This window comes from Enhydra lutris, unplaced genomic scaffold (genome assembly GCF_002288905.1).
Source record: "Enhydra lutris kenyoni isolate GAN:26980312 unplaced genomic scaffold, ASM228890v2 scaffoldscaffold12, whole genome shotgun sequence".
In the NCBI taxonomy this organism is placed as follows: Eukaryota; Metazoa; Chordata; class Mammalia; order Carnivora; family Mustelidae; genus Enhydra; species Enhydra lutris.
In genome coordinates, this window is record NW_019154096.1 from 73,682,582 (window position 1) to 73,699,741 (window position 17,160).

A 17,160-nucleotide genomic window follows, 5' to 3' on the forward strand; every position below is an offset into this window, starting at 1 on the left:
TAAAAAGAACGAAATGCTGATCAGTGGTGCAGTGTGGAACCTGGAAAACACTACGGTAAATGAAGGAAGCCAGACACAAAAGGCCACATTTTACATGTTAACGTGGCATTTCTGTGAGATGTCCCAAACAGGCAAATCAGAGATCTAAAACACGTGAGTGGTTGCGGGGGCTGGGGGTGGGGGAGTGGGGACTGGCTGCTGATGGGGACAGTCTCCCTTTGGGGTGATAAAAATGTCTGGAGCTGGTGACAGTCCTGCAACATGGTGAATGTACTTAATGCCACCGATTTGTACGCTTTAAAGGCTGACGTTGGTGAATTTTGTGTTTTTGTTGTCACGATGGGAAAAAAATCTACCTACAAAATCAACAGTGATTGCCTAGTATTAACCGGTAATGAGATTTAAAGTTCCCTGGCTGTCTCAGAAATGTTCTTTCCTGTTGATTTGTTTGACTCAAGTCCAAACAGGATCCGTACCTTGCATGTGGTTGTTTTGTCTCCGAAACTTCTCATTTTAACTTTTTATCATGGAACATTTGTAGTACCTATGCAAGGAGAGAGTAGTATAATGAACTCCTGGGTACCCATGACCAAGCTTCACTAGTGATCAACTAACAACCATTTAGAAAAAACTTACTTTTAACTGTTCATTTTGAAGTAATTTCATACTTACAAAAGTTGCAAAATTAGCGCAAAGAATTTTCCACATGCCCTTTGCCAGCTTCTTCAAATGCTAACGTCTTAGACAACAGTCGTAGAACAGTGATAAAATCAGATGTCATCAGCCAGCCACCAGCGTCTTTGTTTGGGACACATGGCTTGTAGCAGTTGCCTTCCCCCAGGGTCCTTCCTTCTGGGCCAGAACCTCAGTCTTTTTTGTCTCTAAGGATGGTGACATTTTTGAAGAGTTCTAGCTGGCTCTTTTGTAGACTTTGCCTCAATTTGGTTTTCTTCCTCATGTCTCCTTGTGACTTAATTTAATTTTAGGTTATGCATTTTTGGCAGGAATGTCCCAGAAACAGTGCTGTGCCCTCTCGGTGCATTCCAGCAGGACGCATGTGAGGGCATGTCACCCTGTTGTTGCTAAGGGTCCCTTTGATCAGTGTCAGAGGTGACCTGTGCCAGGGTTCTCCACACTGCAGGATTACTCCCTGTCCCATGTAACTAGTAAGCGTCTTGTGGGAAAGCATGTTGACTGTATAAATATCCTCTTTCCCATCACTCTTTTCCTTTCTTAATGTTTGCATCCACTGATAATTCTTTTTATTTTTTCTTAAGATTTCATTCATTTATTCGACAGCAGGTGGAGAATGTCCACTTGTCCCCTTCTGTGTTATTAGCTGCTATTCGTGATTGGTGCCAACTCCTTTAATTCATCCTGGACCATAGAATGGAGCTGTATTAATTCTTTCATTCCTTCTTTGTTTTCCCCTCTGGGTTACTTCTATATCGGAAAGTTTCTCACCAACTGTTTGTTATCCTGAGGTACAGTTCACATAGGGAACTCCAGATAAAGGCCTATTTCTTTTTCACTGTTCATTAGTTTTCACAATAATGAGTTGATTCTCTAGCATCCTCCCAAGGTGACGAAGGAGATTTGAAACTATACATTTATCACTATGAATAGATAGATTTAAGAGAGATTGATGTGTTTCAATCCATTGCAGTCATGATCTTATTCATATCAAAAGTATTTCATCTTTGACCAGTGGAACCCCCTTCAAGTTGGCCTCTAAGTCCTTCTGACCTGACCTCAGGAGTCTTTGAGGTTCTTTACTCCCTGTTATGACAGGATGTTCCACAACTGCCATGTACATTTCCTGCCTCAGGCCCAGGATTCACCTTTCTTCCAAGGAGCCAGGCTTACCTTTGGTGGAAAATGGTATTTAGAAACCACACTGGGAACATGAAGGGTTCTTGTTGCTATTGGGTTGATCATTTCTAAGTTTCTAAGCCTTTTTTAAAAAATTTAAGATTTATTTATTTGATGGGGGAAGCATGAGTGTGGAGAGGGGCAGAGGGAGAGGGAGAAGCACACTCTCTGCCAGGCAGGGAGGCTGATGCTGGGGTTGATGCCAGGACCCTGGGATCATGATTTGAGCTGAAGGCAGATGCTTAACCAACTGAACCACCCAGGCACCCCTTTTCTGAGCCGTTTTAGTCAACCAGGCTCAGAAAAGTATTTATCTTTTTTTTTTTTAAGATTTTATTTATTTATTTGACAGACAGAGATCACAAGTAGGCAGAGAGGCAGGCAGAGAGAGGGGGGAAGCAGGCTCCCGACAGGGGGCTCAATCCCAGGACCCTGAGATCATGACCTGAGCTGAAAGCAGAGGCTTAACCCACTGAGCCACCCAGGTGCCCCGAAAAGTATCTATCTTTAAACATGAACTACATCTGGAGTTCATACTGAAATCTCTGATGTGTCAGGCCAGTGGGTTTCTACTTGACCTCATCAGTCTTCTATCTCTATTTCCTTTTTCCACATCAGAAAGCTTGGCTCTCAAGGATACCAACAGAACCAGTCATTTGTTTTCATCCATTGTACACACAAGAATCTTGAGTTCCAGAAACTATGGGAAAGAAACCAAACAAGAAGAGTCTGGTGCTACCACAGGACTAGCAGTGCCCCGAGACTGGGCCACTGTTGTGGTTGGTATCCCAGTGGACCGGATAGCCATCACAATGTCACTGTCCTGACCCTTACGATTTCTTTTTTTGGCAGTTCTTTTTTTGTACTGAGCACCTCCTTCTAAAAATTTACGGCCAAAATGCTGGATTTTAGAGCCACAGGCATAGTTCCTCTCCAGATGGTATGCCACCAACATGACCCTCTCTGAATTCACTTTACTTATCATTTTTAGGGAACTGGTTTTCAACATTTACATTTTTTATAGTTATGTAAAATATTTACTTGGCTCCAAAATCAAATCCGTAAAACGAGATACAGTCAAGGAAGTGGAGCTTCTGTCCTTTTCTTTCTCTTTCTACTCATCTCATTGGAGCCCTTTTTATAAATATTATGGCTTACCTTTTCATTTCTTAAATATAAACAGTTATGTATATATATTTATTTGTTTTTAACAGGTTTTATGTATGTATGTATTTATTTATTTATTTTAGAGAGAGAGCAAGCTCCCATGAGCTGGGGTGGCACAGAGGGAGAGGGAGAGAGGGAATCTCAAGCAGACTCTGTGCTGACCGTGGAACCCAGTTTGGGGCTCCATCCAACGACACCGAGATCACGACCTGAGCCGAAACCAAGAGTTGGACGCTCAACCAACTGAGCCACCCAGGTGTCCCTGTCCATATTTATATTCTCATAGGATAAATTTAAGAGAGAATAAATTCTTCTACTCTGTAACAAATTATCTTAAGAAAGGCTAATGTAACGTGAGTTTTAAAAACCAGTGTTTAGGGGGTGCCAGGGGGCTAGGTTGGTTAAAGCATCTGCCTTTGGCTCACGTCGTGGTCTCAGGGTCCTGAGATCAAGCCCCATATCGGGTTCCCTGCTTGGTGGGGAGTCTCTCTGTGCTCTCTCAAATGAATAAATAAAATCTTAAAAAAAACAAAAACAAACCAACCCCAGTGTTTAGAATTCTACATTCTGAGAGTTTCTTTGGTTATAAAAGATTTTATTCATTTATTTGACAGAGAGAAATCACAAGTAGGCAGAGAGGCAGGCAGAGAGAGAGGAGGAAGCAGGCTCCCTGCTGAGCAGAAAGCCCGACGCGGGGCCCAAACCCAGGACCTGGGATCATGACCTGAGCCGAAGGCAGCGGCTCAACCCACTGAGCCACCCAGGCACCCCAGTTTCTTTGGTTATATTGTGTAGTTCGACCTGGCATGGTTCCCCCCCTCCCCTTTTTGCTTTTTGGCATTTTTCAATTATTTTCGCAGAGGGCCCCTTTTACATTCTGACTGAGAACTGCCCTCCGCACACCTCGGAGAGCAGCGGAGGCCTGCATGGGGGGCAGGTTAATCTGGGCATCTCATCTGGCGGGTGCTGGGTCTGGGGGGTCTGGGGTGGGCTTCGGCTTGGGGATTCCCCGGGAATCTCTTGGATAGGTTGAGGTCCCTGCGATGGTTTTGTGCCTCGGAGGCCGGGATGGCTGAGGGCTGGTTTGCTCCAGCGGCCCCCAGCTCAGGCGGCAGAGCTGAATCTTACTTCCCTCTCACATTATCATTCTCCCTTCCGCCCTCACGGGCCGTTTCTGTCTCTCCCTCAACAGACAGATGAGTGGCAGCTGCCTGTTGTTAACACTCTCCCTCCCTGTTTTTCTAAAATGTTCGTTCATGTTGTTTTGAGCCTCAGAATGTGTAGACATTTTAAGGCAGTATTTCAGAATAAGGCCATTTCAGATGAACTGTGTCTTACATACAAGGTAATAAATTCTCTGTTCCTGCTTCTTTATTTTTAATGAAAAATGCCTGTGAGGAGCGATCTTGCTGCCGCAGTGCCAGGCTGTGGCAAATCTTAAATTTTTCAAGCTGCTTTAATCAATAAAGTTATCACCAGTCATTTCCCTTGATAACTGCTCCTTCCAGGCCCCGGCCCGCTTCCACTGATGTGCCCTCCGCCAGCCTTCGGAATGGACATAACTACCCAAATCCAATTTTCATTCTAACCTTTCCTCAGTGGCCTAGAAAGAACAGATCGCTGGTATTACTCTAATAGATTGGAAATTCAAACCTCTTAGAGGAAACCAGGCCCTTTCCGGGAGTCAGTAATAAGGCAAAGGATAACATACCTTAAAGGTTACTTCTAGAAATACCTAATTTCTCATGGCTTAAGGCTTAAGGTTTTGTAGCTTCCTACCGAAGCCCAAATGATGTGAGGGTTTTGGCTGTTTTCTGTAAATACCGAAATTGCGTCTGTTGCAAATTACGCAGGTTTCGTGGAAATTGGGACTGTTGAAACCAGAGGGCTTAGTTAGCACAGGGGCCAAGAAGCTGAGGGCTGGGGGTGCCCATTTCACAGGCGGGGAGCCTGAGGCTCAGAGAGGAAGGAGCCCCGTGCGTGCTGGGCACACCTGGGTACCGTCACGTCCCTGCTACTTCACCAAGTCCTTACTCCAGTCCTTGTCTGAGGTCCTCGCATTTCCATTTTAAGGTCAGGGCAGCAGTTCCCCACCTCTGCACTCTGACATTTTGGGGCCAGATCATTCTTTGTGGTGGTGGGTGGCTGTCCTGTGCGATCCTGCCCCCAGTGTGAAACCACAGATGTCTCCAGTTGTTGCCAAACGTACCCCCAGGGGCCAGATTGTCCCCAGTTGAGAATCACAGCATTAGGGAGGAGTCACAGAAACCCTAGTACTGAGCCCTAGATATTCTGCTGTTGAGGCACATGTCCCCTCCAGGCCTTTGCTGTACGCTGGTTCTCAAGGAGGGGGCCAGCCACATTGCAGGATTTTTAGGCTTGGTGAATGAACTTTGAAAAGGTGTATGTAGTAGTACAGTATCACTTGCTATTTTGGAAATGACTAAATATCGTTGGCAGAATTACATACTAGACGGTGAAGTTAGACAGGATCTAAGTGGGGAGGGTAAATGCCCTCAGGGCAGCCTGTCGAATATGAGGGTGAGGTTTGTAGGTTTATCCCGAGAGGGCTGGGCATAAAACATGGACGCTGTCCTTCTGCTTGCTGGTTCTCAGATCATGCATTCTAGCGTCGTGGCTGTGGGGACAGGCTGTTACTCTAGTGGTGAGTCCTGTGGCTGGGGAGTGACTGTCCATGTGGGGCCACTGGGGGCCACTCATTTCTCTCATGGCCTCTTCCCCCTCATGGATTTGCACGGTGGGCCCGTCCCCAGTCCCCTCCACCTGCTCGGCCCTGCCTCCCCCCCAGCTGCGTGCACATTCTCAGCTGTCAGTTCAGGGGCCCCTGGCTGGGACAGTGTGAGGGGAGCACCAGGAGAGAGGGGGCCAGGAGGAGAGGCTCGTCTGCACCTGCGGCCCCAATTTGAACGTGAAGCTCTGCCTCCAGACAGCGACAGACCTAGACCCGCAGCCTTGGGTTTGAGAGCATCTGGAGTTTCGGGAAGTTCGGGCTCTGGGTTGCGCTTGGCATATATCTCAGTCACAAAGTGTTGTAAAACCTTTAAAACCTTACTTTTTCCTAAGTTGCCCCCCACCCCCCGGCCCTGCCACCAAGAGCCTTTTTTTTTTTTTTTAAATATTTTATTTATTTATTTGACAGACAGAGATCTCAAGTAGGCAGAGAGGCAGGCAGAGAGGCAGACAGAGAGAGAGGAGGAAGCAGGCTCCCCGCCGAGCAGAGAGCCGGATACGGAACTCGATCTCAGGACCCTGGGATCATGACCTGAGCTGAAGGCAGAGGCTTTAACCCACTGAGCCACCCAGGCGCCCCAAGAGCCTTTTTAAAAATAGATTTTCTTCTCCTCAGAGCACAAGAATTTTATCATATGAAGTAACTGATACTCAGTAAAGGAGATAGAAAAACATTCAGAAAGTACAAGGGAAAAAACTGTTCGTCATCCCACTAAACTAGAATAACGCAAATCATGCTTAACCTTTCCAATTTCTTAGTTTCTCTATACATGTTTTTTAAAAGATTTTATTTATTTGAGAGAGAGGGAGAGAGAGAGCACAAGCAGGGGGAGCAGCAGGCAGAGGGAGAGGGAGAAGCAGACTCCATGCTGAGCAGGGAGCCCCGTGCAGGGCTCGATCGGGTGCCTCCTGTATATGTTGTTTTTTTAAGATTTTATTTATTTGTCAGTGAGAGAGTGAGAGCGAGTACAAGCAGGAGAGTGGCAGGCAGAGGAAGAAGTGGTCTCCTCGCCCAGGGAGGAGCCTGCTGTGGGACTCCATCCCAGGACCCTGGGATCCTTACCTGGGCTGGAGGCAGATGCTTAACTGACTGAGCCACCCAGGTGGCCTGTACCCTCATGTTCTTTACCCACCCCCTGTGGTCGGACGTTGGGCTTGACTCCCAGTTTCCCTCTTGTGCCTAACCCTGTGAACACCCTTGAACGCATGTCCTTTTGCACATATCTGATTTGTGGAGAAATCCCACCTAGCGGGGTAGTTGTTGGGCCGTGCGGCACAGGGCTTATTTCTGTTTCAGAAAGGTGGGCTCAGTTTACCTTCCTTACCAGCCGTAACCCCCCACGTCCTCACCACACCCAGCTTCTTCCTTCCTGTAGAACAGTGGCGGTTGTGTTGTGCCGTGTTGGTGTCCTGCCTCACGAGTGTGTCAGACTGGGGGTCCGGCCGGGGAATGACTTAGCAGCGAGCCGTCTGCAGGTCTCGAGGGGGTCTGGGTGCAGGCGGAAGACCCGAGGCTCCTCGAGTGCTGGATGTCCCCCTGAGGCGTCTCCCTGTGGGTGTGTGTGCCCCTTGGGCTGAGATGCGCACGGAGCCCAGTGCTGCGGCCCCGCCAGCGCTGCCGCCCCGCAGGAGGGAGAGTGCTCCTGGGCAGATGCCCAGGATGACCCTGAGGTGTATGCCACGTGGGCTTGCCCGGGCAGGCTCCTTGGCACTGAAAGGTTGCGCTCCCAGACTTCATTCCCGGTGAGAACAGCACGCGGGTGGCGGGCAAGATCTCGGAAAGGTGTGTGAATCCGCGTTAGGGCTTGAGCTGGAAAGCCTGCCTGCAGGACGGCGGTGCGGCCGCCAGCCCCCGGGATCTCCGTGCTCCGCGCGAGTCCTTGCTCGCGTCTCCCTCTGCCGTCCTGCAGTCAGCAAGGAGGTGCGTCCCCGGCCTGACAGGTAGGGGTTTTTATTTCCCCTGACAGCGCACCTCTTGACCTCTATCTTCTTGCCAATGATTTTTTAAATCCTAAATGATTTGGCAATAATTGCTCCTCCTGGCGTGATTATTGCCCTTCACTGATAGTAAATCTGTGAAATCCCCGGGGGCCCCGGCGCATTTTGGTATGCGGAGCCCACAAGCTGGCCCGGACAGGCATCACTGCTCCGGGCAGCTGCACAGCCCGCGTGCCCCGCACCCCTGCGCCCCCCCAGCCTCACAGGCGGCTCCGGGGTCGGGCGGCGGCTCATGGGGCGCGAGGCCTGCTGCTGCTGCTGCTCCCGACATCTTCCTCCGAGGGCCCGGATCTCTGCTTCCATCTTTGGGGCCACAGCAACCAATGTGCTTGCCCCCCGAAGGCCCGCGGGGCTCTGTTCTGAGGGGGAAGAATTTCTGCCGCCTTGGGAGTATGTGAGCATAAAACTGTATTTTCCCCACGAGCGTGGAAGGCGTGAGGGTTGACGTGCAGTAATTGGAAGACCTTGTCATTCCCAGGGAACTTCTAGCAAGGTGGCCACTGGAGCCTCGGCTAGCAGCGGACAGAAGCCTAAGCTGGAGTGTTGTGTCTGTTCCCAGGCTGACTTACGGGTCTCAGGACAACTTCTTGAGAGGCCAAAGCAGAATCTCCTGCTTGGGCTCGTGGCTGGTTCGGCGGCCTGGGCCGAGCCCTCCCTCTGCTCGAGCCCCCTCCTCCCAGCTGAGGCGTGTGGGGGCCTGGGTGGCCCTGGCTTGCAGGATCCCCCGTGTGTACATCGGCTTCTGTTGCCGTCCCCCACCCCTCCCGTCGGGTCAGGATGCAGGCGTTGCCCCTGGCTCTTTCTTCTTTGGTGATTGATGATTTCCCCAGAGCTGCATGGGAGCTTGACAGACACAAAAATTAAACCCATCTGGATTTGGCAGTGTTCTCCCCAGCATCAGTCATTCTAGAAAAAAACATTGTGACCATATCCGGATCTTTGCCACCGGCACTTTTATTTACTTCATTTTTCTTTAAGTCAATTTATTTTTAAAAACTTAAATAATTAAAAAAATTTTTTTTTTTAATTAGGCTCCATGCCCGGTGTGGAGCCCAACACGGGGCTTGAACTTATGACCCTGAGATCAAGATCTGAGCAAAATCAGGAGTTGAACGTTAACCAACTGAGCCACACAGGTGCCCCTAAATAAATGTATTTTTTAAAATTTATTTATTTTTAAAGATTTATTTATTTATTTGGGAGAGAGAGCACAGAGTCAGGGGAGGGGCAGAGGGAGAGAATCTTCAGGCAGAGCTCCCTGAGATGCGGGGCTTGATCCCAGGACCCTGAGATCATGACCCGAGTTGAAACCAAGAGCGGGACACTTAACCAACCGAGCCACCCGGGTGCCCCTAGATAAATGAATTTTGAAAGGAACTTTGATCAGTCCTATAAATGGAAAACCAGAATCACTTACTTCCCATAAATAGATTCCTCTAAAAATAAACACCAACTAGTTATGATAAAATGCATGTCCTTGTTTTACCGAAAATCAGATAGTGTGTCGCCCATATGCAGAACTGACTTTGGGAAGCGTGGGATTTGAGACAGGATCAGAGGGCATTTGTGAAGCGTATAAAGTTTAGAATATTCACTGGAAGAAATGCAGTTTTTTTCAAGTTCTTCATGCATCTTGCCGGGGGCAGGACGGGAGCCAGAGCCGCGCACAATTGGCACAGTTCACTGTGTCCGTGTCCGAGCTTCCTCCTGGGGCCGGCATCTGTCTGTGGCTTCACTGGTGGAGGCCCCTTCGGCCTCTGCTTGAGTGTGATTAAGCGACAGGCTCAGTAGCTGCGAGACAGCTTGGGGCGGTTGTCAGAAGAGCCTCATTCCGCCCGGCACGACCTCTCTGGCCTCCAGAGTGGCACCAGCTCAGTCTCTGTCCTTCTCCACAATCTCCTCAGGGTTTCTCCTGTTATTTGAATGCCTGTTCAGATGTTTTCAAGGATAGTTGCTCCAAGCTTATTAACCTGTACTTTGTGGAATTCATTGTGTGGCTTGCCTTGGTGAATGGTGGCAGATGGGCTGTTAGTACACACGTGGTGTTCCCTGCTGGGAATGCCTGCACCCCTTCCCCTACCTCCTAACCTAGTTGGCCTCTTTTGCTCAGATCAAAGCTCAAAACATCACCTCCTCCAGGAAGCCTTCCCTGACCACTACCCCTTCACAACCTCCTATACTTTTGCAGAGGTCTTGGCTATGTATTTTTGAAATTAACTCATGAAGCTCTGTCTTTTGTGTTCCACTGGAGGCTTCATGAGGGCAGCAGTGGTGTCTCTTTGACTCCCTGTGTCCTTACTGCCTGTCCCCAAAAGGGCTTGATACAAAAGAGCTGGGATGCTGGAGGCAAGAGTGCCATCATAGAGACTGGAGTGTCTCCAACAGGGCTAGATTAGGAATTTCCCCAACAAAACATTTCATTTTTTTTTTCCTTTTAAAGATGTACAGTAAACAAATCTAGGCACTGTCCTTGATGCTTAACTTGCATGATTTCATTTAAATGCCACACCATTTGTACCCATTTTACAGATAGAAGTGGAGACTTGCCCAAGACCACAGAGCTAGCAAATAACAAAGCTGGGATGTGAGCCTGGTTGCTCTGTCCCCATCTGAATCCCAAACTCAGTCTGTCCATTCTGCTCATCACATAGGGCCTGCCTTGTTTTCTACTACCCTGTACCCCTACTCTAAGATGGAAGACAGGCTCCATGTGGACTCCTGTCCCCCCCCACCTGCCATGGGTGGAACTCCCCCAGCATGAAAGCTTCACAGTCATCACTTTTATATTCCTTGACATTGGCTTGTGGGTTCCTTCATTGGTTCGCCATACCTGGCATCTGGATTCCAGAGAGAAGACTTGTGGAATAACTGTTGGTTTTGAAGCTTCTGTCCCAGCCCCATCAGGACACTGCCTTTTCACAGGAGTCTGCTTTCTCAGGCCTCTTGGGCCTCCAACCACGTAAATTCCTGACTGAACTTGAGAACGGGTCTAGGAACGTGTTTGATGTCTGAGGCATTGGACTTTATTTCCACATCTTCTCCTAAAATATTTTGAAGCTTTTAATCAGAGTTCTGTGGTAGCTGATTGAGGGGAGCTGCTGTTTTTTCTTTAGAAACACATTTTCTTATTAAGAAAGTATGAATCGATTTGAACAAGAATATCAATAATACATATCAATGCAGGCATAAGTACGCCCACAGATGAGTAAAGCTCAGGCAGCCCCGAAGTAGACTTTACCTTGGTGACCAGTGAAGAGTCCGCTCAGCTTTGCCTCCTACCTGCCCCCAGACGCGGACAGCCACGCCTTCTTCCCGAATACTGGTTCCTTCAATGAGCTTGTCAGCTGAGTGCCAGCATCAGCACATGCCCCTGCCTGTGGGAGCTCACCTGCTGCAGAAAGAGAGATAATCAGTACAGCAGTAGGGGACATGCAGTGCAGGGGGGTAATCGGAGGGCTTTGGGGAGGGCCTTGGAGCTCCGGCAGCTTCAAAGGTGGTGGTCTTGAAAGCCTGTTAGGAGTTGGCCAGAAGAAGAAGGGGGCTAAGCGGGAAGATGGGTCGCCATGCGTCATAGGTCACCCTCTCCCTGATCCTCTGGGCAGATCCGTATTTCCAGTTAGTACCCTTTCCTTTTGCCTAAGAGACTTCCTTTTACATGTTTTTTGTGTGGATCTATTGGTGATGATTTCTTTTAGCTTAAGACATCTGAAAAGACCTTTATTTCACCTTTGTCTTTGAAAGATACTTTCGTTGGGTATAGAATTCTATGTTGGCATTTCCCCACTGGCTACTCACCTGCATTGTTTTCAGTGGGAAATCGCATGTCTTATCTTTGTTTTTCAGTGGGAAATTGTATGTCTTATCTTTTAAAAAAAAGCATGTGACGTGCTTCTTTTTTTTCTTTTTTTTTTTGGTAAGGATTTTATTATTTTTTTGACAGAAAGACAGCGAGAGAAGGAACACAAGCAGAGGGGGAGTGGGAGAGGGAAAAGCAGGCTTGCCGCTGAGCAGAAAGCCCAGTCCTGGGATCGATCCCAGGACTCTGGATCATGACCTGAGCCAGATGCTTAACAACTGGGCCACCTAGGTAGTCCCCCACTTTTTATTTTGCACCAGCAGTCTTAAGATTTTTGCCTTATTACTGACTTTGAGCAATTTGATTATGTTGTGCCTTAATGTAATTTTCTTCATGTTTCTTGTGTTTCATGTTGATTAGGATCTTGCATTTGTGGCTTTATGAGTTTTCTTGTGTTCGGAAGTTTTTCAGCCATTAGGAGGAAGTCCGATGTTTCTGTCACCTCCTCTCATCTCACCATCAGGAATTCCAGTTGCACGTGTATCAGGTCCTTTGAAGTCACATCATAGTTTGATGAGGCTCTGTTCACTTTTTAAAAAGATTGTATTTATTTATTTGAGAGAGAGAGAGAGAGAGAAAGCGCATGACCAGGGACAGGGAGGGACAGAGGGAAAGAGACAAGCAGGCTCCCCTACTGAACAGGGAGCCCAATGCGGGGCTCCATCCTGGATCCCAGGATCATCACCCAAGCCGAAAGCAGATGCTTACCCCAACTGAACCACTTTGGTGCCCCGTTCTGTTCATTTTTGTTAAATTATTTTTTCTCTTGGTTTCATTTTGGTTGGTTTCTATTACTGTATCTTCAAGTTCATTAATGTTTTCTTCTGCATTATATAATTCAGTATTAATTTAATCCAGTGGGTTTTCCATTCCAGACATAATATATCTCAAGTGCTAAACATGTAAATAAAATGTAAGCATTATTTAGTACCACTCACTTGCCATCAGTTACAAATATCAGTAAGTTGCACTGACTAGTAATTAAAAATCAAAGCAGTCTTCTCCATCTGAAAAAAATCCGGTCTAGTTGCCTGTTCAAGAACTTTAGCTGGGGTCTTTTCTTTTATCTACCATATCCCTATTTAACTTTTGGAGCGCATGAAAGATAGTTGCGTTGACTAATAAAATGTCCTTGTCTGGTAATTCCCACATCTGTGTGAGTTCTGGGTCAGTTGAGGCTGATTTTTTTTCTGCTCATTATGTGTGATATTTGTCTTCTTTGCATGTCTGATCACTTTTTTAAATTAGTTGCCAGACGTTGTGAATTTTACCTTTTTTGGGTGCTGGTTATTTTGTTCTGGGATGTAGTTAAACAGCTTGGAAACAGTTGGATCCTTCCAGAGCTTGCTTTAAGATTTGGGAGGCAGTCCCAGAGCAGGGTTTGGTCTAAGGCTAATTACTTCCCACTCTGAGGCAAGGTGCTTCTGAGAACGCGACTCAGTGCCCCTGTGCGTCATGAGACTTTCCAGTCTGGCTGGTGGAAACAGGCACTATTCTCACCCCCATTTGAGGTCTGGGTGGTGTTTTCTTTCATTTTTCAGAGTGATTCTTTCCCTGGCCTCGGGTGGTTTCCTCACTCACGTGTGCTGATCAGTGGTCTATGAATGGTGCCTCATTCAGAGGGACGCTCTGCAGATCTGCGCCCTTCCTCTCTCTCCGGGTAGCCCCCTCCTCTCTGACACTCCATCCTGGGAACTTCAGCTGCCTCAGTCTCCCAGCGCCTAGCTTTGTCCCTCAATTCCAGGAGGCCGCCAGCCTCTGTGTGGTCCCTCCCTGTACCCACAGTCTGGAAACCGGAGGCACTCATGGGTTCCCCTCATGTTTCCAGTGTCCCAAATCACTGTCCTTCACTGCTTGATGTCCAGCGTCTCGAAGACTGTTGTTTCTTCTAGTCTCTTTGGTTTCCTAGCTGTTTCGGGTGGGAGAGTATACCCCACATCATGCTTTTGGAAATGACAGCCGGTCTGCAAGCATTTCCTGTGTGTGTGTGTGTGTGTGTGTGTGTGTGTGTGTGTGTGTGTGCGCACGTTAGTTTGCCTTTTGTAGTAATACGTTCATTATTGAAAGCAAGACCTCCTAAACTGTGAGCTACAATGGTTTGCCAGAAATTTAGTCAGTTTTCACAGAACTAGTGGTTGGCTCCTGGGTAGAGCATTTAGCTACAGGTAAAATGGAGCCTGTGTTGGAGGAGAGGCAAGACGGGGTTGGCGTCCCCACACATCCCTGTGACACTGTGTTGTTTCGACTCCTGTAGGTTGATTTCATGTTGCCTACGTATGTGCTGTTAGAGCCCCTTGGCTCTTGGGCTGGGAGTGGAGGGGTGCATTGGGAGATATATTCAAGGTGGGTCGACTTTCAATCGATACCATGACAACACTGCCGGGTTTAATTTGTATGGTGGTGGTTTTAAGCATCAAATCAAGCGGTTGGTTATGTCAGAAAAGATGAAGGAGCACAGAATAAACTGTCCCGACATCACTTCTGAGCTCACGTGTCTGCCCGGCAGGCCATCATGATCGGAGACGATATCGTGGGAGATGTTGGCGGTGCCCAGCGGTGCGGAATGAGGGCCCTGCAGGTGCGGACGGGAAAGTTCAGGTGAGTGCCCCGCTCGTGGTCAGGTTCATCTGCCTGCCTTCCTCCGTGGATTCCTGGGGTGTCCCGTGTTTTTGTTTTGTTTTCTTCCCCCAAATAAAGGGGGTTGTTCTTTCCAAAAAGAATGGTATATGGACATCTGCTGACCTCTGTATAAGTGTGCCCTAAGGTCGGGCCTCGCTGATCTTTTCGTCGCAGGAGTGGTCAAGTAGGTACAAGACTGAAAACTGGGGTTCGAATAGGGTGGAGCATGGAGAGAAAGAGCAAGGGCTCCAAGCTGTCCCCGGCCACAGCAGGTCGGGCTGAATTTGGGCCGTGCTCCTTTGGGCCAGGTGGTCAGAGCCTTCCCTGCCCCTGGAGCTTCCAGCCGGTACCCCCCCTGGTCACCCTCCTTCTGGGGCTCTGCCTTGTCTGTTTGTGGGAGACAGAGAACCTCGAGAGAGCAGATCCTTCCTTGGTCAGGGACCCCTTGGAACCAAACCTTGGTCTCCAGAGGAGCTTGTGTTAATCTCCTGAGTCAGAAGTGCAGCCTAGTCTTGGGCGGGTCCCCAGTGACACTTCTCAGGTCAGGTGCTTATGGTCATGGGCAGGTGCCTTACGGTTTCGGGGTTTGGCTTGTGGAGGATGTCTTAGACATCAGAGCATTGGCTTGTGTTTTCCGGACGGGTTTGATTGTGGCTGTTCAGTATAATTTTGTAGATGCTGGAGAGACTTGGCTAAAATATGGTTACTCAAGTACCAAGGGGTACTTGGATTGGTAGTAGGGGTGGGAGGGGAGAGGAGGGTGGCATCTGTCCTGAGTGATCTGCTTAATGGGGTCAGAGAAGTGGGACATCTGGGTGGCTCAGTTGGTTGCGTGTCCGACTCTTGGTTTTAGCTAAGATCATGATCTCGGGTCATGAGACTGAGCCCTGTGTTGGGCTCCCTTCTTAGTGGGGCGTCTGCTGGAGATTCTCTTCCTCTGCCCCTCCCCCCAGTCACATTCGTTCTCTCTTTAAAATTAAGTAAATCTTAAAAAGACAAAAACAAAAAATAAAAACAAAAACAAACCAGGGTCAGGGAAATGGATTAGAAGGTCCTGTTCATTGTGAAGCCCCTCTCTCGTGTGTGAGATCCAGGAGACCTGTGGGTTAGGGGTGGACACAAGGTGAATGAGGAAGGCTGGATGCAGGTGGATCTGCGGCCAGAAAGTCCCTTCTGGCTATGGCCTGGACCCTTCTAGGGCACTAGCAGCTCTCTTCAAGCTCCTGGCACAGCTGAAATATTGGCCCTCAAAGGGAGGTTTTCTGGGTCCCCTTGGCTATGTCTGGCCTAAGGAAGTAAGGGAGACCCCACCCACCAACCTCGGAAGCATTTCAGGAGAGCAGCCTGGAGCTCCAAGGGCCCTAATTCCACCGATTCCCTAAAGGTGCAGAGCCCAGGCCTGTCGCTGAGCCGGGGGGCTGGCCACCGTCTGGCGGACGCTCTGTTGACGGTGCTGCCCCCGCTGCATGGTGCTGCTCCTGTCCTGCCTCCCAGCGCCGGGGCTGGCGCTTTTCAGAGTCCCCCCGATGCCGTCTTCCAGGGACATCATCCTCATCAACAGTTGGCCAGACCTTTCCAGGCTGCTCACTGTGTGTAGATAAACGTTTGGTACACACACACACACACGTGTGTGTGTGTGTATGTGTGTGTGTGCGCGCGTGTGTGTATACATGTGCGTGCTTTTATATATATATATATATTATATAAAGATTTTTTTATGAAAATAGCATTATATTACTGTACAACTTGCTGCTTCCTTGGACGGTGTCTGGTGGCATCTTTCCGTGGCCACACTGACTTATTTTAAACACCTCAGGAGATGCTGTGCTTAGGTACCGTTTGGTGCCTGACACCTGGCCGGCCTTCAGCAGGGGTGGGTGACGCTGATGGTGTCTGTGATACCGTCTCCCCTCGGGGCAGAGCCTCCCCTGGCCTTGAGCACAGAGGCTGGGGCTTAGTCTGTCTTTTCCGGAAGGCGGTGCAGTTTCCTGTCTTGTTTGTCGTAAGGATGTGAATCTGCCTTTGTCGGCGTGCAGCACAGAGTGAAAGGGGCTCCGGTGCAGGTAAGGCAGCCAGTGAGCCAACTGGCTAAGAGGGGGGCCGGGTTCTGTGCGGGGGAGAGTGGGTGGGGACCTCTCTGTCACTGGCCACTCTAGAGCTGTGCTGCTGAGTGGGGGGGCCACAGGCTGCCTTGAACTGTGGCTGGTCTCAGTCGGATGTGCTCGAAGTACGGAATACAGATCTAAAGACTGAACGGGAGACAAAAAATGTGGAAAAGCTCATTTGTCGTGTTGTCTACTGATTACATGCGCAGAGGCTGACATCTTATGTTAATTTCACCTGCTTATTCTTATTTTTGTCAGTGTAGCTGCTAGAAAGTTCTTGCTGGCCACCTTGGGCCCCATTGCTCCCTGCATTTCTGTAAGGAGTGGGAGGGGCTGCACCTCCCCCTTTCCCCTGCAGATGGCACTCGCGACACACAGGCCCCAGAGGACAGCTACCATGTGCTCTGCGTCCCACGGGGCTGGGAAGCCACGGAGGCCTCCATGGCACCCTGCGTGGGAACCACTTCGTGGTGTTCTCTGGCTCTCCTGTGGGGGTCAGCTTCCCTCCAGAATGCAGTTGGGTCTTCCTGAGCTGAGCTTTGTCTGGAGTTACCACATGTTTCACGGAGCATAAGTGGTTCAACCTGGTGGTCCTGCATCCGTGCTATGAACACGCCCCATTCCTCCCCTTCCCTGGTGGGGACACTTGGGTGGGTCCTGGTGTGGTCGTTCTTTGAAGTGCTGCCAGGAACATCTGATCGTGTTCTGGGCATGTGGGCGTGGTCCTCGTAGGGTAGAGGTTTGCGTTGGAATTGCAGCGTCGTGGGGAGTGTATGTGATCCAGCAGGTGAT

The 17,160-nt window shown here is 49.1% G+C and overlaps 1 protein-coding gene across 2 annotated transcripts in view; it reads left to right on the plus strand.

Moving 5' to 3' along the window:
- LOC111145247 (phospholysine phosphohistidine inorganic pyrophosphate phosphatase) overlaps positions 1 to 17,160 on the plus strand; it is a 116,885-nt gene that overhangs the window by 30,476 nt on the left and 69,249 nt on the right. The window contains exon 6 of one of the 2 annotated variants that reach the window (XM_022500033.1): positions 14,151 to 14,242. The exons of the other annotated variant lie outside the window; for it this stretch is intronic. Within the exon in view, the coding sequence (XP_022355741.1) occupies positions 14,151 to 14,242 (92 nt within the window). The remainder of the gene's footprint in view (positions 1 to 14,150; positions 14,243 to 17,160) is intronic. 2 annotated transcript variants of the gene reach the window in all.